This window comes from Agelaius phoeniceus, chromosome 3 (assembly GCF_051311805.1).
Source record: "Agelaius phoeniceus isolate bAgePho1 chromosome 3, bAgePho1.hap1, whole genome shotgun sequence".
Taxonomy (NCBI): domain Eukaryota; kingdom Metazoa; phylum Chordata; class Aves; order Passeriformes; family Icteridae; genus Agelaius; species Agelaius phoeniceus.
This window is the reverse complement of record NC_135267.1, coordinates 96,422,532-96,447,912: the sequence shown is the minus strand read 5'-3', so window position 1 is coordinate 96,447,912 and position 25,381 is coordinate 96,422,532. Positions and strand designations below refer to the sequence as shown.

The 25,381-nt window shown below is 38.6% G+C and overlaps 2 protein-coding genes across 2 annotated transcripts in view; one reads left to right on the top strand and one right to left on the bottom strand.

Annotated features, from left to right (window-relative positions):
- The window catches only part of SPATA17 (spermatogenesis associated 17), an 89,636-nt gene extending 85,864 nt beyond the window's left edge, over positions 1-3,772 (bottom strand). The window contains exon 1 of the mRNA XM_054630204.2: positions 3,488-3,772. Within this exon, the coding sequence (XP_054486179.2) occupies positions 3,488-3,594 (107 nt within the window). The 5' untranslated portion in view covers positions 3,595-3,772. The remainder of the gene's footprint in view (positions 1-3,487) is intronic.
- Positions 3,773-3,822: 50 nt separating this feature from the next.
- The window catches only part of GPATCH2 (G-patch domain containing 2), a 118,471-nt gene continuing 96,912 nt past the window's right edge, over positions 3,823-25,381 (top strand). Inside the window, exons 1-3 of the mRNA XM_054630636.2 lie at positions 3,823-4,040; positions 12,103-12,816; positions 18,079-18,140. Of these exons, the coding sequence (XP_054486611.2) occupies positions 3,985-4,040; positions 12,103-12,816; positions 18,079-18,140 (832 nt within the window). The 5' untranslated portion in view covers positions 3,823-3,984. The remainder of the gene's footprint in view (positions 4,041-12,102; positions 12,817-18,078; positions 18,141-25,381) is intronic.

The window sequence follows — 25,381 nt, the reverse complement described above, 5'->3', positions numbered from 1 at the left end:
TTGCATAGTATGCAGGTAACAAAGAATATTGCAGCTCGTAAGTTTTGGGAGTGGGTATTTCTTATTCCCATACAATACTTAGATACATGTCAGCATGTCATATGGACTTCTTCCATTGTACGTGAAATATGTGGATAATGCTTTAATGATAATTAGGCCTGAGTTACAATAAAAATCACATAACTGTATAAAATTGCGAATCTACAGTGTTTGTGACAAAGCTAAAAGTCATGTAAGGAAGACCATGAAACTAAAGGAGATTAAAGAAACATATTGTCAGTCTGGAGGAGACTTTTCACAGATTTCAGGAAGAAATTGTTACTATTATGAGTTTCAATGCTGAGGGGTAGAACTCAGCTATGAGATCTCCTCTCGCTATTATTCTTCTTTTTTTTGTTTCAAAATGTCAGTAACTGACAAGTCTTTGAACTTAAAATTAAATTTTAATTTTCATTGATTTTTATTCTTTCCCATTTTTATTAGGAACATAGTCACCAAATTCTTTAATTTGTTACCTGACAAAAAATGACGTTTAGGTTACTATTAGTTGGTTTTCTTAATTAGCTCTCCTAACAAAGTTTCATGTCAACATTAATTGCCTCAGTAAATACCAACAAGATTATTGTTTATCTGATAAATTAGGATTATCCTCATTATATGTCTGAAAATGAAATTAATTGCAGATTTACTACCAGAGATCAAGAAACATTAGCTCCACTCATTTTATATCATCTGGTGCAGCATGTGCTCTCAAATCACATTAAATGGGCACAAATTTTCACTGTCTGATCTGCATCAGACATTCTCAGTGCCTCAAAACTCTGGGAAAGAAGCTTTTTTATCTAAAAATGAATAGTTTCCAAAACTGGCTAGAGAGTTTTCTTGTTCCTTTCCCGCGCAGCTTCCTAGTCTTCAACAGGAAGCAGACACCTGCAGAATACTTTTCCTCAGAGGAAAATTATTTTGATCAAAAGGCTATGAGCGATTTGGCCCTGAACAGGCAGCCACAATTACAGCTTGGAAATGAGGGGGATATGGGACTGGCCACGTCAGAGGTGCCAGCTCCAAACCCAGTCCTACGCACTTGGCAGTGACAAGAGTCTTCTAGGAGAGCAGAAGCCTTCTCCTCTCTTACTCCCTGATAGATTTTTCCTAGTTGCCATTCAGTCTTGCCTGTGCAGGACGAGAGAGATGTCCTTGTAAAGTTTATTGAAGCAAACCAACAACAGAGTTGTTTTTCTCACAGGATAGTTCAACAAACAGTCCCAGCTGCCTTGCCAGCAAAAGTGTTTCAAGGTGGAAGTTTCTCAAGCAGATATCTGCCCTTTTGATCAGATTGCCCAGTTGTCATACTGCTTGAATTAAGCTCTTGAGAGTCACAGATACTTCACAAAGGCTGTACTGAAAGTTTAAAAGGCCTACTCAAGCACCTGACATACAGACACTACAGTAAATAAAAGTAGGTTCTTGAATGAGTAGAGTGATAAAATTGTGGAACACTTAAAAGAATGAATTAATGGAACTTGTATAATCTTATCCTTATGCTAAGGGTACTTCTCAAAATGCAGGCTCATGGTATTCTTGCACTGTGGCATCATTGGGCAAGTTCTTCTCTAGAAAGGTGCTTTCCCTAAATAGCCAGCTCAGGACATCTTATATGTCTCACATAAACAGAGCTATGCATAAAGCACAACAGGAATGTTATTAAGATCAGAAAAACATTACTAAGACTTGTTGCTCTGCTGGACCCTTTGAATGCTCTAATTTGCATTCCCAGCTGCAAATCTGAATTTTCTGAAACTAACAGATCATAGCCCATTCTTAAAAGGGAAACAATTCATTTTTGGAGAGCTCTGCCAAAAAAGAAATCCCCAAACAACAAGCATGCTGCCCTCCAATGGATTTCCAAGTCTGGCTCAGACTGCTCTTTCTAACCTGAAATATGTGAAATACAAGCATAGCCTCCTGCAACTTACATTTGTTTAGTGAACTGCTGTGCGTACAGCCACTAGAGTATGAGTGAAAGTTCAGGCAAAGAGCAGAAAAACACAACACTGTACATGCAGGCAGGACTTGATCTCTGTAACTTTCAGTGATGTTCAGGAGCTTTGTTATTCATGCTAATGATGCTGTAATTAGATTCAAAAATAAATTATTCATTAATTAGTGAAGGAAAAAGCCACAACTGTGCTAAACATGTTTGGTGGTTTTTTACGTTTGAGCTTTTCATTACAGATACAGGAACAGTGCAGCTGAATAAAAGGATTTATGGGACAAATCTCTGCAATATTGAAGTCTTACAACTTTCAATTTCCAAAAACCTGGTTTGGGAAAAGTTGGCCACCACCATTCTGGGAGTCAGAAAACTCGGCACAAATCATCCCAGTTGGTGACTACAAGGGTAACAGATCTGATCTGATCTGATCTCTTTCAATTAACTTTAAAAATATATATATTTATTTTTAATATTAAAAAATAAGTAGTGTCTTTGCAAGAGGACAAACATCCAGGCACAGTCACAGATGTGAGCCAAGAGAGCAGGGACTCAGTGCTGGGTCCGCATGTCGAGGGATGCTCAGGGAAGGGCAGCACCTCTAGGGCGGGACAGAGGCGGGACCGGGGGAAGGAGGTCGGCTCCCGAGGAGGGAGAGGGAGGAACTCGCGAGGCTCGGCGCGTGTCAGGATTTTACAGAGGCTCCTTTTCCCTCAAAATTATCGTGGGGCGGGGAAGACCGGGACACTCAGTGTTTTCTGTGTATAAACGGGACCCTTAAAGACGCTGCGCCAGGTCTCATCAGATCGCTGTGGAAATATTGGGGAAAAGGCGATGGGTTGGTGCTCTCGGGAGGGATTTTAAAGCGAAATAGTTTCACAGAATCGTATAATCACAGAGGGCGTCAGGCTGGGAGGGACCACAGTGGGTCATCTGGTCCAACCCCCCTGCTCAGACAGGGTCATCCCAGAGCACAGGGCACAGGATTGTGTCCAGACCGTTCTTCAGTATTTCCAGTCAGGAAGACTCAACACTCTCTGTGGTCAACCTGTTCCAGTGCTTGGTCACCTGCACAATACAGTTGTTACTCATATTTAGATTGAACTTGCAGTGCATCCAGTTTCTGCCCATTGCCACTTGTCCTATTGCTTGGCACCGCCGAGAAGAGCCTGGTCCATCGTCGTCACACTCTGCCTTCAAATACTTAGAGACACGGACGAGGTTCTCTTTCACTCGTCTCTTTTCGAGGCTCAACAGGCCCAGCTCCTTCAGCCTTTCCTCGTAAGAGGGGTGCTCCAGTTCCTTAATAATCTTCATAGCCTTCCACTGGATCTTCTGCAGGAGCTCCGTGTCTCCCTCGTAATGAGGAGCCCAGAACCGGACAGTTTCCAGGGGGGCGGCCTCCATCGCGTTGCCGGCGGAGAGCGGGGCCCGTCCGCCCCAGCCCAGCATAAGGCGGTGCATCCCGCCCCACCACCGGCACGACCCAAATACCTGTTCGTAAGGAAATACTCCTCCCGGAGTCCCGCCAGCCTCTCCTGAAGCCGGGCCAGGGCGGCCATGCTGCCTCGCTCCTCCCGCCCGCAAGACGCTGCCGCCATGGCAACGGGACCGTCCCAGTGCGCTCGAGCGCGGGGGTGTCGCTGCTCCCGGCGGCCCCGCAGCGCGGCACGGGCAGGGCTCCGAGGGCGGCGGGCGCTCCGCCGGGCTGCACCCAACCCGAGGCGGGGGTGCTGGAGGGCACGCGGTGCCCCTGGGCAACGGCCGGGCCAGGGAAGGGAAGAGGCGAGGTGGTCGCGTCCGGCTTCCTCCGGTGCCGCGGCTGCTTCCGGGCTCTCATCATGGGGGACTGAGGAGCAGCGCCGGCCGCCCGCGCCCTCCCCGCCCGGCCCGAGCCCTCCCGCTCTCGGCCCCCGCCCGCCTCCCCTCGCCCAGTCTCTGCGAAGCGGCGCCAGCCTCCTCGGGGAGCGGCCGGGGGAGGCGCCGGGTTCATGTTCCGGGTCGCTGAACCTACCCCGACCCGAGCTCAGGCGGCGAGGAAGAGCTGGTAAGCCCGGGGGGACAGACGCGCCCGCCGCCCCTGCCCGGCCGCGGGGCCGCTCTCTGCCGGACGGGGTCCCGACACCGCCTCCGCGCCACGGGGGGGGCGAGGGGCCGAGGGGTGGCCCCGCTCCGGCCGGGCCTCCCCTCCCCGTTGCGGCCCCTCTCGCCGGGGGAGGGTGATGGAGCCCGCCCCGGGCCCCCGGGGGACGAGGCGCTGGGGCTCCGAGGAGTGCCACTGCCGTGTCGCAGCGGCTGGACGTGTTTGTGAGCGAGCAGTGGGCTGCAGGAAGAAACTTCCACGCCTTGTTGAAAAAGGGACAGTGGGAGAAAGATAAATCAAAACTTTTGTCCCAAGCTTAGTTAGGTTTTCCTGTCTGTTAGTGCTTTTCCAGTAGTGGTAGACTCTCCTAAGGCCAGAAGCCCTCGCAGCGCGTGTAGCTGAGCATCCAGGACGGTTTGTGTTTCCTCCTTTAAAGCTTTTCTGCTGCAAACCAGGAATCAACAAGTGCTGCTATAGCCATCGAGCAGGGAAAGTATGGGTAGTTCTCCTGCAAAAGAAGTTCATAGATTTACTGTTTTATGTAATTCCTTATGCTAGCATAGTGACCTCAAAAGCCATATTTTTGGGGTTTTTTTATTGTAGCACTGTAAAGAAGGAAGGCTGAGTAACTAAACAGAAAAGCTCCGTTCTGTTGGGCTGTGCAGATATAAAGACTGGTAGTGGAGAGACTTGATGGAAGCAAGATGTTCCAACCAACCAGCTGGGAACATTTCATTTTTTTCCTGAAATCTTTAGTATCTTGTGATATATTTGGTATCAACTGGTGTATGTAGCTTCTCTCTTGTTTCATTTATTAGTGGAAGCAAGGAGGATTGTGATGAGGTTTTATTTGGGTTTTTTTTTTCCAAAGGTTGATAACATCTTTTAGAGGCTATGTTACCTGTACAGATACCTGCTGGTAGATTTCCCAGCTGAAATAGACTTGAAATAGATTTCCTTTCATCTTTTTCTTTGTTCTTTTCTGGGGATCGGGAGGAAGGAGGGAGGGAAAGGTTTAGTGCTTCATTTCTCCTCCACTTTTGCTGAAACCACCATTTTTTTTCCCTGTGGGTATTTTTTCTATGTTTTTCTAAGTGAGAAAACTTTCAAAGAGAGATTTTATTGGCCCAGCTGCTAATTATTTGCTAGAACAAGTTTTCTGGTGTTGCTAAGCATCCAAATTTGCCTGGTGTAAATATAACAACTTCTGTTGGTGTAATTCAGAATGGTTCAGAGAACGAGGTATACTCCAGTGGCACAAGTATTTTTATTTGAGTATTAATGCTGCATACAGTGGAAACATTGCCCAAGACATTCCAAACACATATCTGTGTTCTGTCAAAGCCTTCACTATTTATTTGACCTGTCATTTGTCTTCAAATTTTATTATTTTGTGTCTACATAAAGTAATTTAGTTCCAGAGGCTTCTAGACTAGCCCTCAGCAGCATGAGGTGTTGGCATATTTTTCTGTAATTGTCATCATACAGTAATGATATTACTTATCCTAGTACACTGCTCAGAGGAATTCAATATAGAGGAAAATATTGAAATTTTGTCCATTAAAAATCTGACCACTCCTCAGAGCTGCTCTCTTATTTTTCTACACAAGTTATTTCAGAAGCTGCCTGTTAAGGGAGGCCTGTTTGAGTGGGATGCAGGAAAATACTTTTTACAGTGTCTAATACTTGAAGTAGAAAATTTAGAACTCGTGCTTTCTAAAAACATTAAGACCCTAAAGAGGTGAGTAGGTTCAGAAAGCCACAGAGTAAAATTGTTCACTTTGGGTGGTAAAGCTCCTTCAAAGCAGAATGTTTTTTTTTAATTGTGAGTTCACATAGCAATTTAAGAATAGTTTGCAATTTGATACTTGCTGGGCACTCTGATTCTTTTGATAATGACTGTGGTGCTTTAGTGTATTGCCATGATTTGACAGGTCATGTGGTTTGGCACCTTGGCAATTAATTAATGAAGTCATACTTCTGAAAAGGGCAAGCATATCAGTAAATGGCAGCAATGGGATTGCAAGAATTGCTCCCTCTCATGATAAATTGCTCCAAATCTCATTTCTGGCTGACCAATTCATTTGTGTTAGAGCCTTGTTAAATGTAGTTCATGTCAGCATCTTTCTGACTTTATGCTATTGCTCTGTACTGAACACTTTTTCACTGTTTAATATGGGTAGACTGATAGTATTTATTGTTGTGCCTTCTGAGATAAGCAGCAGTTTCAGAAGAGTCAGATGTAATTACTGCAAGTTTGCCTGGTCTTAATTTTTAGGGGGATCAGCAGTATAATAGGTGATAAAATTCCATCATTTCTGAAATACTTTGTATTGATTGTATAGGACAGAATTACAGAAGTGGTCATCTGGTCCAACCTCCCTGCTCAAGCTGGGTCATCCAGAGCATGGGGCACAGGATTGTGTCCAGATGGTTCTTCAATATCCCCGGTGAGGGAGACTCCACACTCTTTCTGGTCAGCCTGTTCCAGTGCTTGCTGCCCTGCACAGTAAGGAGGTTCTTCCTTGTGTCAGGAAAATCCACAAATGCCAGATGTCCACAAAGGAGACAGAGGAGTCCTGCAACTTCATTCGAATAAAGGGAGAGGAAAAAAATGTGTCCACCGGGGCACACATCCCTGGCGTTTTCTGGAGGAAAACCTCCAACCCTGTTGGAGGGTGCAGCCTTTTATCCTTAACTCCCTTGCCCCCTTCCTTTCCCCATTGTTTGAGGCACTAGGAAGGTACAGCCTTCCCGAGCTGCCAACCACATAATCCCCCTTGAAACTACTATTTTACCTCAAAGTTCAGAAACTCAGGCTTGTGCAGACCCCACTTGTCTGGTTCAGGAGCCAAGCTGTCTGGGCTCTGCAAGGAACCTGCTGCCCACAGTTAGTCGAGCTATTAAGCCCCTTTTCAAAGATGTTAACACCCACACCTTCACCCATAAATTGTTTGTAAAGACATCAGCTTTCCTCTCAATCCCTCCTCTTCTTATTTCTCAGTTTGTCTTCACAAACTCTAGTTATTATTAACTTAACCCTTTCTAACAACCAGGAACATTTGAAACACACCCTCCCAACTTTTCCAGCTCTGTTTTCTGCACCAGGTGTGGCAAGTAAATTCAGGTAGCTCTTATGCCCTGCAGTGCTGGTTGATATAGGATGGAAAAGATGGCTTTACACACCTGGTGTCCAGCAGATAGTGCCAAAGGATATAACTAGGATGTGTGGATGTGGAACTGGATGCTTTGTCCTCCTCTTAGTGATGGCTTTTTAATGACAGGGAGTTTAAATAGTCTAGGTACAGCTTCAGTTTCTGCTCATAGAATCATTAAGTTTGGAAAGACCTCTGAGGCAGAGTCTGTTACTGCAGCACTGCCACATTCACCACTAAACCCTGTCTCCAGGTGCCACATCCACACAGTGTTTGACCACTTTCACCAGTGCTTGCACCACTTCTCTGGGCAGTTTGGTTCAATACCTGACCATTCTTTCCTAATTTTTTTCTCTGTAATGAAGAACTTTTTCCTAATATAAAATTTTCCTAAACTTTCCCTGGTGCAGCTTGAGGCCATTTCCTCATCTTGTTGCCTAGGAAGAAGGGAAACATAAACTTGTGTGTAACAGAGGTTTATCAGTGATTGCATAATCTACCATAGTCTCTTGCCAGCTTTTTAATAAATTTTACTTAATTGTGTTGCTTTGTTTTGCTTCCCCCTTTGTGTGTCCCAAGAACCATGATAGTTCTCTTTTTGGAATCTGTAAATTCTTCAAGTAAAGCAGTGATATTTATTATGTGCTGCTCTCTCCCAAATACTTGCACCTCTTCAATACAAATTTCAGTCACGCTCATTAATAAAGCAGAGCTCTCAAAATCAGTGCTTCTAGGACTTTGTGAAAATAACTTCTGAGGTGGAGAAATGGGATTCAAATTAGTACCTACTGAAGATAAAGGTACTCCGCGGGTACAGCTGAGACATCAGAGAATCTGTATGGGAAAAGATTATTGGAAGTCAGTTTTTTTAATCCCGAGGTTGAAGGAACTATTTGATTTCTCTTGTGCTTTTAGCTTGTGACCAAGGTGGTTTATGAAGGAAGCAAAACTCATGGTTCTTTTTGGAGTTGATGCAGCACAGATGCAGATCTGAAGCACAGATGCAGCATGAATTTAGCCGCAAGAAGCCCCAGTCCTGTTTAACAGGAAAAGGTATAGAACTAGAAAGTAAATGTAAATTCATCTGTGGGTTTGGCAAGATGTAATGCCTCTTAAGAGTTGTGCAACTAAATTAACTTTTCCATCAGTGTGTGTTTGTTAAATATTATGTAAGCAATCAGATCTCTCCATTGTTATGTGCTTTAGGTGTGAGGTGAACACAAATGATTCTTAATTTTCACTGAAGAAGTGAGTGCCCATTATTTCCTTTATGATTTGCAGTTTGAGTATTTATACTGAACAGAAGCTGTGTGATCTGTTTTGGAGGAGGTGAAAGCAGTCATGCTGTTCCCTGCAAACAGGACTTATATGGTCTGTTCTGGTAAGGGTTAGAGAGGAAATGGGTCAGCCTTTGGTGAACTACATTAAAATTGCTTCAGATAAATGTAAAGGTCAGTGTAGGCAAACTAGATTTTCTTGTAGTAAAGTAGGATCCTCTCCTAGTGAGGACATTACAGTTTATTGCTAGCTGTGGGCTGTTGCTGTAACAGCATTTTTATAGCCTTATGTGAGTCGTGCTAAACTGTGGCTCATCTTAATATTTTATGTACCTCAATATGTTGTTCTACATTCATTGTTACAACCTTTGAAATTTCTTATGTTACTGAACACTGCTGATACTCACTGGTAATGTCCTCAATATTTTTGTAGTTATTTTTCAACTTGTTTCAAATGCAAATATTTTTGTTGCAGTCCCATCTGCAGCAATGATTAAAATTGCTTCATAGGCTTGACAGCTGGTTTCAAAACTGAGTTTGTCTGATAAATAATGCTATGATAGAAATGTGCTCCTGAATTTTTGGAGATAGAACAGTTAATCTGAAATCTATCTGGCTGCTGCTATCTTTGGGGTTTTTTTTCCCTTCAGTTATAGCAGGAGAAATGAGCGCACCAATAAAATTAAGCAAAAGAGATTTTTTTGCGTTTTCAGGAGAAGGAGTTTTAATGTGGACCACTGGCATATTGAAAGTGGAATGTGAATAGAAAGTTGAAGTGGTTTGTATTTGCATTCCCAATGTATTGCAAAGAAGCTTGCATTATCCCAAATTGATCAAGTAATTATTGTAATCATCCTAAGGAAGCATGTTGAAATAATTAAAATATTAATTTGTCTGATCTGTGTAGGAGGTGATGCAGTTATGATACATTTATATTATACACTGGACCATGGCTGCAGTTTTTAGGGCAAATAAGGTCACTGCTCTGTACAAATCTTAGGAGTTTCAATGACGAGACTTGATATTCAGTAGAAAAGATTAATTGCAGGAATGCATAATATTCAAAGTCATAGTTTGCTGGAAGTTAAGTCCCTTTACTGCTCAGAGTCATTTAAGAATGTTGTTATTCCTTTACTTCAAAACAGTTGAGGATGTTCACTTTTCTTGAGTTTCATCTTTTGATCTGAAACCATCTATATTGCACTATTTTGGGAGGAATTCAGGGCAAATTTAATTCAGGTATAAAACTCAGAACTGGATATATTGTATTTGATCTTGAAGTATTTTGGAACTAAGGCAATTTTACCACCCTACTAGTGCCATTATCTGGAGTAAATTGGTATGTCCACTCGAGGAGCTACATTGATTTTAGTGACATAGTTATCCATACAGATTAGGGATACTGAATTGAAGGAATTAATCATAAATTATGGGGCAAGGCATTAATGTCCCTGTCTTCTCTTTCCCTTTTGCTTTGTGCTGCAAGATCACTAAGATAATGGGCTGCAAGAGATTTATATAAGCTAGTTCATATTCTGGCAGGTTAGCAGAAATATGTTCGTTTGGAGAGCTAAATCCGGGTTTAAGCCTACAAGTTCATGTTTTAGTGCACCTCCACTTCTATCAGTTTGCCATTGATGCAAAAGTGTGTGGCAGGAGGGGCTGGGCAGGTGTTTGAGGGAATTGGTGTCTCAACGCAAATGTGCTGCCATTTGTCTGTTGAGGTGTTATGGCTTCTGTAAAATGAGTGCTGAGAAGCCCCTTACATCTCTAGGGCATGTCACTTCTGATACATGCACCTCTGGGGATTGCCTGTCCTCATGGGGATATAACAGGAGGGCTGAAGGGGTGGGGTCCCTCCCACTGCAGCCACAGCCATGAGGAAACTTGGGGTAGTGCCTCTGTTTAAGCATCTTGGGAACCAAATGGATTAAGGAGAAAGTGTCACACTTTTCCAGAGCTGTCTCATCATTTACAAGACAATATAATTCTGCTGTACCAAGAGCCAAAGAAAAGATTAAGAGGGAGTAATATGACTAGAGGTTACATGAGGACAGGAAAAGAGGTATTAGAAATAATGGAAGTGACACAGCAGTTTTGAGAATTCAAAATAAACTTGTATTTCTACCACTTTCTGTGCTCTTATTGTTCCTGCAATTGAAATGTTTAAAGTAAGTATTTCTGGGAATGGTTTAAAAGGAGAATATATAATTTCTTTAGATAAGATATTTCATGAGCATTTGGATTTCTTCTTAAACATGTTCTTAATTTCCTCCATTAATATTTAAGACTGCCCATTCAGCCATCACCATTAGTACCTTTGATGTTGGAGTTTGTGCTAAGTGGCAAAGGGAAGCTGTCTATGATCTGTCTAGGTTTTCTCCACAGCACCACTGAGTATGTGTAGAAAACTTGTTATTATAGGTTCCTCCAGCCATTTATATTGTAAAACGAAGTGAAGAGTCTTGCTTGTAAATGTCCTCTGCATAATTTACTGAATGTACAATGTCTTCCGTATGTATCAGTTTGTGCAATGTAGTTCATGAAAGCATGAAAATTATTCTTTGCTTTACCTCAAGGAAAAGGGGCCTTCTGATGTTTTGATATGAGAGTCTGATTGCTCTGTATATGGAGAAGGTTCTCAGCCTTCAGAGAAGGATTAGAGTTCAGCAGCAATCATTTAATGTTTTTGTAATTACATTCATGTAATGCATGGGTGAAGTTACTGAAGCATACTGAGTTAAAGACATGCTAAATGCTAGTAAAATTTGAAGAGGAAGAAGCAAAACATTAAGGCCTTATTTTGACACTGTGTCTTTAGGAATTTTTTTCCTTATGCAAGATGGGATTCTATGGATGCAAGTGCCAACATGTGGTAGGAAACTTTACATTCAATACTTTAGAATTACCTGTAGTTGGGTATTCTCTCAACCCAATATAACTTCATTGAATCGCTATTTTTTAAAAATCAGACAGATGTCAGCCATTTGGAAAGACAGACTTATTTGCTAGTAGGAAAAAAGTCATATTATCCAAGAATTGCTGTCTTAACTTCATTTTAGCATTTAGGCAACATTAAGAGATAATCATCCTTAAAAATATTTTATCATAATGAAAGTCTTAAGCAGAAGTCGTTATTATACATCAAGGAGAATATTATGTATTTCATTTCCAATTCTTAAATTTAAAATGTGTTCCTTACCTGCAGTTAGAGTGAATGCTCGCTGTTGATGCTTTTGCCATGTGGAATCCCTAGCAGTCATATAAGTGTGATGAAATTAGTTAAAATCAAACAATTACAGTGAAGCCACAAACCAATGGGGGAAGCCTCTGGCTGCCTTTTCTTTCCAAGACAGAAGTTTGGGAATATACCTTTTAAAAGGAACTTATGCTGGTGTGCTTCAAATTTTGTAGGGCTGGTTGGCAAGGTTTTGTCTCTTGGCAGAAAGATCAATGGCCATCCTATAAAGATTATTCTACTTTGCCTAAAGTGTCTAAAATTATTTTGCCCTATGAAGTTGTTGTAGTTTATGTTTAGCACTTTTAATTAATTTGTTGTTTTCTTGTGTGGTTTTTTTCCTTTGAAATCTATAGGCATTTCAGTAGGACTATGGAGGAGCTGGTTCATGATCTGGTCTCAGCACTGGAAGAAAGTTCAGAGCAAGCCAGAGGAGGTTTTGCTGATACTGGAGATCATTCTCGAAGCGTGTCTTGTCTTCTAAAGAGACAAGCAAGGAAAAGGAGAGGACGGAAAAGACGTTCATTTACCACCCATCACCCCTGGGAGACTGGTCACTGCCTGAGTGAAGGCTCCGATTCCAGTTTGGAGGAATCAAACAAAGACTACAGGGAGAATCATGCTACCAAGAAAGACCACAGTGATTCTGATGACCAGCTGTTGGTTGCTAAACGTAGGCCCTCCTCAAACTTAAATAACATTAGAGGCAAAAGGCCTCTGTGGCATGAACCAGATTTGGCTGTGGACAGTTTGGGAAACAGAACTTTGCGCAGGAGGAGAAAGGTAAAACGCATGGCGATAGATCTGCCATCAGAAGTCTCTAATGCACTGACAATAACTCAACAGCAGGATAACAGCAGAGATCAAGAAATGGACAATAACAATAAATCATACCAGCACCAGGAGTTTTCCAAGAGCAAAGTGAAAAAAAGAAAAGTATCTGCAGCTCGACAAGGTCCGGAAATCTTGGATGAAGGCGTAGTTATAGAAAATGAAGAAGTGAACCAAGCAAATAAGGACAAAATGGAATATGAGGAGCAAAAAGGCTCAGATGAGAACATGAGTGACAGGTTATTCTTCCTTTTTCTTTTTACAGAAACTTTGGATAATATTTGTTTGCGTTTATTACTGTTCCTTGTATGGAGAATCTTTAGATTTTTTGTTGATTCCAGAGTTTAAATTCTAGTATCAATAGTATCTGTTTTAACAAGTTACTCTTATTTTTTTTACATCTACTATTTTTTATGTATTAGTTGATCAGGTTAAGGAATTCTGCACAAAATAGTGATGTAGCAGAGGAATAACCGAGAAAACAGTTTAGTGAAATAATACATTCTAATTGTTTCAAGATCAAGAGTGACAAAATACACATATCAATGACACAGGTTTTTCTGGATATTTCAGCTGCTAACAGTTGTCAGATAAGAATTTAGTGTTTTTCCAATTTCTAGACATTGGTGCTTTGATCGTTATCTCTATTTGTCAGAAGGGTTGTCAGTGTTTAGAGTCACCATTTAGACAGTATGTTCTGGTGTGTCATGTGCATAAAAAGTCTGCAGGTTGCCAAGGATATACATCATTTACGAAATGCAAAAACCAATTTACAGTTCAGAAACACCTGAGCTTACCATTAGAAAAATGGAGGAATGATGACCCTTTGGCAGTACACCTCATCCATCCATTCCAGACAACAGTCATACTACAGTGGTAATTGTTTCCAAAGTACTATTTTCACAACACAGTAAGGTGTAAGTCATTTTTCCACTGTAAACAGGGGATGTTAGCTGCAGGGCCTAGTAAGGCTGGTTTTGTTTATTCCATGTGCCAGGTTCTGAATGCAGAATTGTCACCAAGACAGACACGTCTTCAAAGATATTATTTTGATCAGTTCCTTGATGGCACTGGTGTCCCTGTTTTCTTTGTAGGAATTTATCTATAAACTGTTAAGCCTTTTCCTTACTGGACAGATAGAATTGAGCTGCAGAGTGTGGTTTTGACCAGAGCAGTCAGATTGGTTACTGTAATAACAGCAGCATTGGTAAGTGACTAACTCCAGTTATGGTCAGAAAAGTCCTAAGTCTTTCTGTTATGTTCTAGCTCTCTCCCTCACCTGTGAACAAGAAGCAACTGGAAGAGCTGAATAAATCCCAAACCTTAAACATTTTTCCTTACATGTTAATTACTACAGCAGAACTCATCCTTCAGGGTAGCCAGTGTAGACATCTCCCTTTGACATACAAGTTGGAGTCTGTGCTGTTAGGAAGTCTTTAGAAAACTTGTCTTTTCTTTGATAATATTTGGAGTCTGTTCCTCCATGTCTGGGACAGATGTTTAAAAATTTCCCTCACACGAGGAACCATTGCATAGCTTTTCATATGTCTGTAGTCTTGTCGCATTTCTTATTTATGAAAGACTTTCTGTTATGCTACAAGGGTAACAGTTCTTCAACTAAAAAGTTCTATAGGTAATTTTTGGATGGAGAGAAGAGTGTTCAGTAAGGATATTCTCTTTTAGACTTCAAGAACCAAACTAATCAGGTCAGTCTGAATCTTCTTTCTCAAAAGAAATGTTATTGTTTTAAAAGTTGATCTTCCTCTTCAAAATAGTTGATGTTTTGTTACCGTAAATGCTACTTTTGTTCAAGTCATATTCCAAATGCTTCTATATGGCCCCAGTAAATAGTCTTTAAAACCGTTCTCATCTTCATAGGGTTTTCTGCTTATGCACACAGTTGAGATGGTCTGTCATTCTACTGAATTTCTTTTAATGGTCAGCTGTACCAGAAAGCTTTGAAATAACTGAATTAGAAAACTTGCATTTCATATTGTGGCTAGAAGTCTGCCTATGTAAAGCTCTCAGGTGATACAGTATCAGAATATTTCATATGTGCATAATTTTAACTTGTTTTAATCTAACCTTACTTAGATGCAGTGGTGCCTTTATTAGAGATCATTTAGCTAGAAGAATTTGAAAGAACCAACAAACTCTTAAGATAAGTCTGTTCTGAAAGTGAAAGCTTAGATTTTAAAAGGTAAGATGGGATTGTACAAGATACAAAGAGCGCTAACAAAGCATCTTGGATAACACTTTCACTTCAGCAGCGCTTGCTGGAAGAGGAAGAATAAAAAGTATACAAAGTTGCTTTTATTTTATATGCTGTAATGTGTGCAGTAGTATTCAGTACAATAGTTCAGTAATTCTTAAAAGTAGGACAAATTTTTTAGAAGTTTGTTTTTTAGAAACAAAGCAAAGCTGATAATTTTTAATGGGAGTTAAATTGGTTGGCTCTAAAACCAGTCAAAAGTTTTCAGTGTATACATGACATTATTAGAAAATAACTAGTTTTGGAAGTGCGCATTAAAAATGTTAAATGGCACTTCTTTGGCAGTCTTTTATCTCTGTATGTGTGTGTTCAAACATCAAACACCAGATTTTAAGTGCATGATTCTGAAGTTGGAAGAGGAGTTTTCAAACTCTTGAAATGTCAGCATCTAAATGATCCCAAAGATGAATTCCTGGGAGGAATGTTTTAAGCACTGGAAATCAGATTTTTGTGATCAGAGCTTATCCATCCTTATCCTCAGTGTACAGCTTTTGGTCAGTTTCAGCCAAATTCAGCAGTGTGTGATGTTCTGGGTGCTATTTAATTCCCACAGGCTTTGGCACTTGTTTGTGTTTGAAGTGACTAAAGAGAGGTGAAATCTCAATTGCCTGTTTTGAAAGAGAAGCAGCAGTGAAGCTCGGAGGCACCACCCACTGTGGCTAGGGGGAAAACAGGAGCTGGTCAGGTCCTGAGGACAGCACAAAGCTCCCATGTCTCATCTAAAACCAAGGCACCAGGCAGCTCGTTAGTCATAGGAACTCCAAATTACAAGTATTTCTTCTTTATTTCCAGAAATACAGAAATAAGGATGTGAAAGCTTTTTGGATAGCTCAGCTGTTCTTCCAAATTTTTGCTTGAACACACTATTTTATAGGACTAAAAAGAGTCTTTGGGTTTTTCTGTTTTCATTGAAGTCTTACTTGGAGTGGAATTCTCATTATAAAGCAAAGGAATAAGCAGTATACTCTGCAAAATTATATTAAAACTGGAAATATATTCCATCATAGCAGTTTCATGTACTTATCTATTAATGTATTAATTCCAGAGGTTTTGAAATTATTCAGTGAAATGACTGCCATCTAGCAATTATCTCAGCTGTAATCCCTGCCCAATGTGACTGTGGTTTGAGGAGAGTGAACACTGTGGCTGCCATGGACAAGCCAGTGCTAGTTAGAATTCTTACATTTTTTTAGAATTTTTTCAAAAATTCAAGTGGTTATGTTTTTATGTGCTGACCAGTCCTTCAGTGAGAATTTTTTCACAATTTAAATATCTTACTTAAAAAAGGGATGGAGGCTGTTCTCAAAATTGGAAATTTTGGTTGGGAAATTGGCTGAAATATCATGGTTGAAAGGATTTCCTGACTTTATTTTAAAACATGCAATTAAACAATAAGTGCACAAGAAGAATCTATGAAGAAGGGATGTTGTTTCCTTTTAAATGGATGATGTAAAATTATGCACAATGAAATCTAGGGACAGTAAAGCCATCTGTGTTATAAATAAAGTGAGGATGTGATGTTTGCTAAAAGGCAATTACTAGGACTTGCAATATTAGAAAGTTCAAGTCTTGGTGTTCCTCACAAAAAATGGTTCCATTCTCCTTGCATGCATATCGCTTTACTTCTGCTTAGGGCAATTGTGCAAGTGCTTAAGTCTGTTCTGATTCTATTATGTATAAGATATAGTGCGAGTGTTGCTTATGCATCAAGAATTTGGATAAGCCTAAAATACATAAGATAGAGCAAAGATTAAGGCAACTTAATCTTCAAACACAGAGCTATGTCTCTCTCTCTCTATATATATATGCTTTAAAAAACCCAAACACTGCTTTGTGTCACCTGCTACCATATTGTGTTTCAAATCTTGTTGGGATGCCTCCCAAAGGAAGATACTAAAAACAAATATATATGCTTATAATTAAATATGAATTAGATTAATTTTATATAGTTCATATATTCATATGAATAATTAATATATTAAAAAACCTGAGACTTGCTTTTGTAAGAAATTAGAATTTAAAAGGAAATCATTTCCTCAAGTGTACTAGTTATTTGATGTAAAGATAAAAATAATTTAGTATTAAAAAAATTAAAATAATTGGAAATAGTTGATTTCAAGTATAGGAGAGCATGCAAATTGTAATATGAATGAGTATACAAAGGTAAACAGACAAAGTTCTTGTGAGTGACTTGTATGGGCACATCAAGAGTAGCTGTAGTATTTATAAAATGTATTTGAATTTTTGTGCTGAAGTGTTTGAGTTTTTTTTTTTCAAGTTGTTCTACATCTCAAACTAAGTAAAATGGGATAAAAATTTTGATGAGAATATTACCTCCATAACATAGCTACTCTCTTGATAAAAAGTGAAATAAAGGGTTTACAGAAAAGTCCTTTCATGTGAAACTCAACAAAGTGCTATCTGTGTTACTGTGTTATTAAAAGACCAGTCTGATTTACTGTTTAGAGACACATGGGTTATTGTATATAACAAGGTTCATACAGCAAAAAAAGTAGATACCTGCTCATGTCTTTTCATTTAGAGATGTGTGTGCATGTTGTATACACACATTCTAATTTTAAGGCCATGCTGGAAGTCACAGCAAAGTAAACTGTGCCTTGTATTTTTTGTTGTTGTTGATGATCCTGAATCATACTCACTTTCTTCAGGGTGACCTTTGTTTTGATTTAATTGGTTACCTTTGTTAGAAACTTTCTCTGTTCTCCCTGAGTGGAGCATCATGAAATCTTAAGCAGTATCTTTTCCAGAATATTTGCAAATGATGTTCAGAAAGGTAATTTGATTTTCAGACTCTTATATTTCATGTGCTGAAGGAAGGCTTAGGCTGCTTTTGATTGAGACTTTTCCTATTTTATTGAGCAGTGGTGTTCCAGGATCAAGCTGAATTGCACAGTATAAGAAGGGAGCAGTGAGCATTTGATGGAAGGAGATAATAAAATGCATCAATTGTGTCAGCACCTCGTTGCAGTCACATCTGGCTTACTGTCAGGGTACCATTAGATTCCTATGGTTTTATGTGCCAAAAATAATACGCTTTGTAGTTAATGGAACTGGGATATTTGCAGTTTGATTAAAAAAAATCATCCCATTTTCTCTCTGATCTCTGTTGGGCTTAAGTTCAATCTGAGCACAGCCTTGTCTCCTTAAAATTTTACAACTGAAAGATCAATTGTTCTTTTGATCTGTTTCTCTCTTTCTCTTATTACAGTGAATCCAGCAGTCTGAGCAGCAGTGATGCTGGTTTGTTTACCAATGATGAGGGAAGACAAGGTATTGAAACAATCTTTCCCTTCTCCACCCCTCAAACCACATCAGTTGAAATTCTGTAAGCGTTACAAGTTATTTCATAGGTTATTGTATTTCAGTTTCTAGTACTGATTTACTGAGTGGAAGTATAGTTTGCTTTCTGTTTTTTTTTTTTTTTTAATGTTAACAGAAAGTGTCTTTACTATATGACTTAGTCAAAAGCTATTTGAGAAACATCCCCTGTAATATGATAAAGTTACTAAAAACTTGGGCATCTCCTAAAAATCATCTATATTAATTGCTTAGTTCCTCCAATTTTCTGACAGGACTCTGATTGTAGTACTGCTTCTCATGCTATTCTTGAGATGGCTTTTTTCTTTCTTTTCCTCCAAACTGGTAGGGTTTTTAATAGTTCTTTTTCATTCACTAATTTGTTTGAAAAGTAATTTCAAAGTAATTTCAAACAAACTGCTTTTTCTGCAGTCTAAGACTGAGATTTGAACTGTTTAACATCTTCCCTCTGAAAAAAATTTCTTTAATCTGAAATGCAGTGAAGATTGAAACTTTTGTTTTAGTACATATAATGTTTTCACATGTTTTTCTGTGATAAAACTATTGAGGATGGAAGTAAGTTTGGTGTTTTTTATCAGCTTTAGTCTTTATTGCAGCACATTTACCTATATTATGCTATGTTGGAGTAGAAACTTGCTATCTTTGACAGGATACAAAAATGAGACAGAAAATAGTCTCTCAAGTATTTAAGACTTGCTTTTCTGTAAGAAATTTTAAGTTAGTGGTAACAGAGGGTATTTTCTTACACAGTTTGCCAAAGACTACTTGAGTTTGTGCAAGGAATAAAATCCTGACCCATTCCACCAAACTAGTTTACAGGAACATTTGGGGCTTTTTCTTTTTTTTTAATTTCTTTTTCTTTTTTTAATTTCTTTTTTTTTAATTTCTTTTTCTTTTTTTTTAATTCCATCTGGTGTTTTGGGGCTTGGGGTTATCTTCAGTAGGGAGAGAATTTTTCCTACTTAAAACAGAAGTGTTACCTTCCTTGTTCAATGGTAACTTGTGCTACACAAACTGTACCTCCCAGCCTGAGTATCTGATTTCAGTTGTGCTAACACATGTTTTTTTAAGAGTTTAGGTTCTCTTTGAAAATTTAGATTGATTTAGGTTGATTTATGTTCAGTGCTACATTGCATTAAGTCTTTAAGTATGAGTCAAACAGATTTGCTTTTACTTCCCTATTTGAATTTCTCCTCTCACTTGGAATTTTTAAAGCATTTGTTCTCTACATTTATATGTAAGATGACCTATCACACTTCCCAATTGCACATTTTTTCCAGTACCTTTCTGATATATTTCTATAAATATTTTTATCCTTAAATCCTGAACTATGTTATTTAAATATTTGAATAATATGACTGAAAACATATTGTTTTCTAGTTTTCTTATATATTTTGTGGGAAGAGGAAACAGGAGGGATCAGTGACCAACTGTGTGTTTTCAGTGGTATTGTGTTCCTTTTTTTAGCTTTGGTTCGTAAAGTTGTAGTCCTTAGTTTTTGTCTGATATTTGAATCTTGTTTCAGTTTTCAATTTTCAAGCAGAAAGCATTAGACCTGAAAATGTATTCTGAAACACAAATAAAAATAAACCTTAAAAGGATATTGTTATGACAAAACATTTTTTTAATCTCTCCTTTGAACTAATAATTTTGTGGTTATGATCAGAAGACTGTTAGCTTCACAGTGGAACTCAGACACTTAAATCTGCATTATAGCTTTGGTTTTGTGAGATTTTTCTATGAAAGTGCTATCAGAGATCCTACTTCAAAACCAAAATTGTTGATTTTCTAATAATGCTTATTCCCCCCAGTAGTAAATACTAGTAATTTGTACTCTTCTTAATTGAGATGAGGTTATTTTATCTCTGTGAGTTAATTTGTAGCTGAACTGAGACACATACTAGATTGACAAGAATGAAGAAAGGAGAAAGTCAGTCTAATATAAGCAAAGGAAAGGCCTAGGTGTGATAAACAAAGCTGGAAGAGGACAGGATGAAAATGTATTGAGGGAAGAAATTGCTGGTTTTATTTTGTAGTTTTAAAGCTAGACTCTTAATTTCTGTCTAACCAGTGTCCCTCCTCCGGGATATCTATATCTAATATCTATATCTATATCTAATCTTTAACATCTCTATATATATCTATATCTATGTTCAGAGCATCAGCATCTTGACCTCGTTTGTAGTTCAAATTTTCTGCACTTCTGACTTCAGGTTTCTGCTAAGTCAAGTGGAGAACCAGAGATTGCTTAATGTTGCCTGGTGAAATACTTGGTTTAAATGATGTGCCTGCCATCATTTGCAAGTTTGGATAGGAAAGGACAAGAGGTTCCTTTTCTTCTGGGCAACATTTGTTTGTTTTGTGTTTCTGAGATCAAGAACCACATCTCATTTATTGCAGACAAATAATATCTATAAAACTTTAATTAATTCCCAAATTCATCCTTTGGGGCACATTCTAGGAAAGTGACTAAAGCAGCAATTTCTTGGAGCATTTGACCAGTTAAATAAATAGTTGAGTATTTAATTATGAACTTTGGAGTGCCTGATCTTGTGACATTTAATATTTTCCAAAATTTTTCAGAAAGGATATGGAAATGAATTTTTTAAAGTATCTAATCTTCTGTGGACAGAGTCTTAGAAGAGTTTCAATTTTGATAATTTGATTAAAGAAAACCAGGTGTAGCTTTAATTGGGATAGTTCTAGATACATTTTAATTCTCATCAATTGCTATGATAAGAGAAAATTGTTGAGACTTGAAAATCCTCTCTTCAACTGCTAATATGTGCTGTACCATCTAACATTTTTTTAAGACTTCTGTACTCTTTTCCTTTCTCTGTTCCAGTCTTCCAGCTTTGTTTGATTTGTTCGGCTCCCATGAAGTCCTCATCTGAGCCCAGCCTTGTTTGCCCTTCTTTTCCAAGTTACCCAAGTGCTTACGTTAGGTCACATGAGAGGGCACAAGCAGCTCTCTTGTTGTGCTCTGTCCACTGTGGTAATTCCTTCTGACAGAACTAATTGATGCTCAATTTTGGCAGGCCCAGTGTGGCAAATGTTTTTATTCTGTGAAACATTGCAAACCCTGAAGAGTTAGTCAGCAAAAGCTTAAAGATAATGTTTTGTGATGGTACTGTCAGGGAAGAAGGTAGCTGCTGAACTATTAACAAACATCAAGTGACTTTTTAAGGGTTGTTTTTCTTCAGAGGCTTTCAAATTGGGCATTTTAGGGGTAAGATTTAATAGATAGAATCACAGTATTTTTTCTATGAAGCTCTTGAGTGTGGAGGTAGAAGAATCTGCCAACAAATTGAAGGACCTAAGCAGCACCTGAAGCTTATGTATGAGAAATCCTCATGACTTCCCTTTTTTTTCCTCTTTTTTCCTTTTGTTCCAGGTTGTATTTTCTTGGCTGTTTTGCAATTATTAAAAACTTTAACAATATGCAGTGTCATGCCTGGTGTAGGAGAATTTTAAAAGAATCTTGAACCAAAATGTCTAGTTATGCATTGCAGCATAAAATAGCAACTCTGTGATAGGCCTAACTAGTAGGATCTCCTGCAGTTTCAAGGCACTGCACAGGTCAAAGACACTTTACAAGTTAAGCTTTCAACACAATGTTAACAAAACTATTGTTATTTAGACACTAGTGGATGATACCCTGTTTTGGGCGAAGAAATAGTTAAATTGCAAGGATGTTCTTTAATGAGCTTTATAGCTTGGGTATAGCAAAGAAAACATACTGTGTGTTCCTGGTTCATCTATACTTGTACACTTGGGGAAATTCAAAGTTGACTTAAGACTTCTTAAATCATGGCATGCAGCACTTGAAATGTCCTTTAAGATTTAAGCAAGTAGGAAGGAATATTATGTTAATAAAGTGTTAAACAGTTAAAATTGGAGAAGGTCAGAGAATGTCAGAGTTCTACTGTGGATGTGGCTAAGCGTTTAAAGATAGCTGTTCATTATTTTACCATTAAACATATATTAATTACTGTGTCCTTTATGAAGATGACCCAGTACTGATTCAGTAGAAGAATTCTAGTGAGGAACTAATTTGGACCTTGAACTGCATGTAGCTGCAGGTGACAGGGTGTGTTTGTCCATATAGAAAAAATTGGAGCGTGCAATGCAAAGTGAAATCACACCAGGTTTGAACTGTTGTGGCAAATAAGTTTATAGTCTTCACAGATGGAAAAGAAATAAGATGAAGTTGTTGCACATGACCTGAGTAGTTGAAATCCTAAATATTTCTATAGCATACTTTTTATATGTATATCTTCTGTCAAGGTAGTTCTGTAAAACACAAAGAGCAAGATGCAGTGTTCCTCTGTGAAGGGCTAACTTCAATTTCTGTTTTCCTGAAACTCCTGGGATGTGTTATAGTGAATATCCTGATATTTCCAAATTATTATTACAGCTGTTAGCAGTGGGGTTTTTTTTACCTAGAAAGAGATGCACTGGTCCTGGAAATGACACTGAAATCCCATGGTATTCACAGACCCTGTGCTCTTGTTCTCTGTGTGTGGGTTGGTGGATAACGGAGCAGCACAGCATCACATGGTGTTTGTAGGACATTGATGCCAATGAGAGGTTTCACAGTAACCTCTCAAAGTATGTTGTGATTGTTCTAGGCAAGCACATATATTGGCTGCTGGTGAGCCTGATCTGGCCATTTTGTAGTAAAACAGAAAGGGAGGTGAGACTCTCTCTTAATGTGCGATGGAAAGTTTGTTGTAAAACTGCACTGCTTTAGCTAAAGTAAGATTCAGGTATAGTTTTTCTGAACATGAAAGTGATAGTGATGCAGAAGGTGTCTTCATCCATAGAAAAACCACCAGAAGCTCATATAAAATAATTTTCTAAACTTCTTAAAGAAGAAGGCAAGGAATTTAACATGGGAGCAGTAGTTAGATAAATATGTAGACATAATAATATGGAGTGAACTTTAGGGAAACAGTAATTGGAGGGAGGGGATGGCCTAAAAATAACTAAAAAAAGTGTGTTAAGCCAGAAACTGGCCTGGAAATTTTAGGATTGAAGTTGACATTTCTGAGCCTCAAATTGACTTTATTGTACTGATCAGCACAGTTATAATTCAATGTAAATTACTTTGAAGTAATTCCTTGAAGCATTAACCTTACACATAAACAAGTTTGATGTATTTTAAAAATGTGTTTAGGAGGATGCATGGGTTTTATTTTTGGATATCTGGTATTTTTTCTACCTTTCCTGTATCTTGGAAAAATATCATAATTTGCTGTAGTCCTGTGCTGAATCAGCGTCCTAGGAGGAAAGGACAGTGTAGTGAATCTTTGGAAGTCAAAAATATTGTTTTCAGCTTTTAGTATTCCTAAGATCACATTTGCTATAAATACTGTGCTGCCTTTTGAGAGCTGCAAATTAAAGTAGGATAAAATCCAAGTGTTTGGTTACCAAACTCTTTGAGTGGGGAGGCCTCTGTGTTTTATTGCCTATATGTATGGGGTAGGGAATGAATTAATTGCAGTGGTCTTCCCTGGCTCTGCAGTGGCATCCCTTCAAGGTAAAACAACTGGTAAGCAAAATACCTGTGAGTGGTGTCACTTGGATAAGAATAGGAGTAATGGGCTTACACTTGCCTCAAGGTGATAATATGATTTAAAATATTCGGAGGATTCAGAGTTGTTTAATTTCACAGACAAGGAAGCTAAAATCAAGTATATCTGGATGCTGCTGTCATGTGGAAAAAGGCTAAGAGGTTCAGATCTAAAGTCTGCCTTTGGCTGTAAGCAACAGAAGTGCTTAGGGAAGTGTATAATAGTATAAAAATTTTTTAAGGTATCTTAACAGAAGATTGTTTGACATACTAATATTCCTGTTGCACAAAAAGGAAAAGTAATTTCTTTTTTTTTTCCCCAAGAACTGCTATTGGGTATATAGCAAAGATATCCGTTTCCTTCCATAGCTGCTGTTAGTCTTATTGCACATTCCACCAACCCAGTCTGAAATTGTAGCTTTCTTCCAAGACCACACTGCCTGCCTCTTACAGCTTCTATCCCCGAACTCATCATGGAACCCCCATTTCAGAATTCTGTGCTTATCTCCATGGATGAATTATGAGTAGGAAGACAACTTTTGAACTCCTGATAGTATTTCTTGTTAGTGAAGGCATCTGGAGCTCTCGTTACAAATATAGAGACGAAGTTTAACAAACAAAAATTTGGAAAGTGCTTCCAAACATAAAGCTTTGGAAAATCAAATAAAAGGATTTCAACCTTAGCTCTGAACCACAGACCAATCTAATTAAAAGGTGTGGTTCTCCTTCCACCACCACCAGTGTCCCTATTAAGTATTCTTAGACTTCCTCCAAAAAGCCTATACCTGCTGTAACAAAATGAGGATAGAATTAACGGTGAATGCCTCTGTGAAATGTCACAGCTATAAATGAGGATTAGAGTGAATAGGGAGAGCAGGCAGAAATGCTTCAGGAATGCAAAGAAATTTAAATCTTTTTTTGACCTATGTATCTCTTCTCACCTTTGTTTTCCCCTTCCTCCATCTAAAAGTTCCTGTTCTGTAGCCTCTGCTAATTTTGCTTTTAGTAGTGATCATTAAAGGTGTAAGGATCCCATTTCACCTGCAAGTGGCCATTGAAGGGCTTTAATTATTCTATATTTTCTAGAAGTACTTGTTCTGATTGAATGTTTACAGACATTTTCCCTTGTGCTTGATTTCAAATATTATTTACATTGCAACAGTTTGTTTGGAGAAAGTGTGTTGGATTTTATTTTTCATGAAATTTTGGCTTTGGTTTTCATTATTTGTGTTTCTCCACGATGACACTGAGTGACAGTGAAACTTGGCACAAATGCATTTTTATTCTTGAAATCTGTGTCTCACAAATCTTACATTTGGATCTTGCTTAATTTATTTCCAAATAAAAATGGAAATGTCAAACAAATAATTTATGTGCAGAAATAATGAAACATGGTTGGATAGTTTAAAGTAGAATAAAATGTATAGCATATACCTAATCTAAGTTTTGGGTAGAGGAAAGAAAATTTCCCATGTCTTTTGAAGCTGTTTTCTGTTCTCCTGAAACTAGATGGTGTGTATGAAAGAACATGTTTTAAAACAAACATAAATATTTATTTTTAGTTGCCAGTGTGGTTGTGAGCTAATTTTAAGATCAAATTTTCAGTCCTGTCTTATTT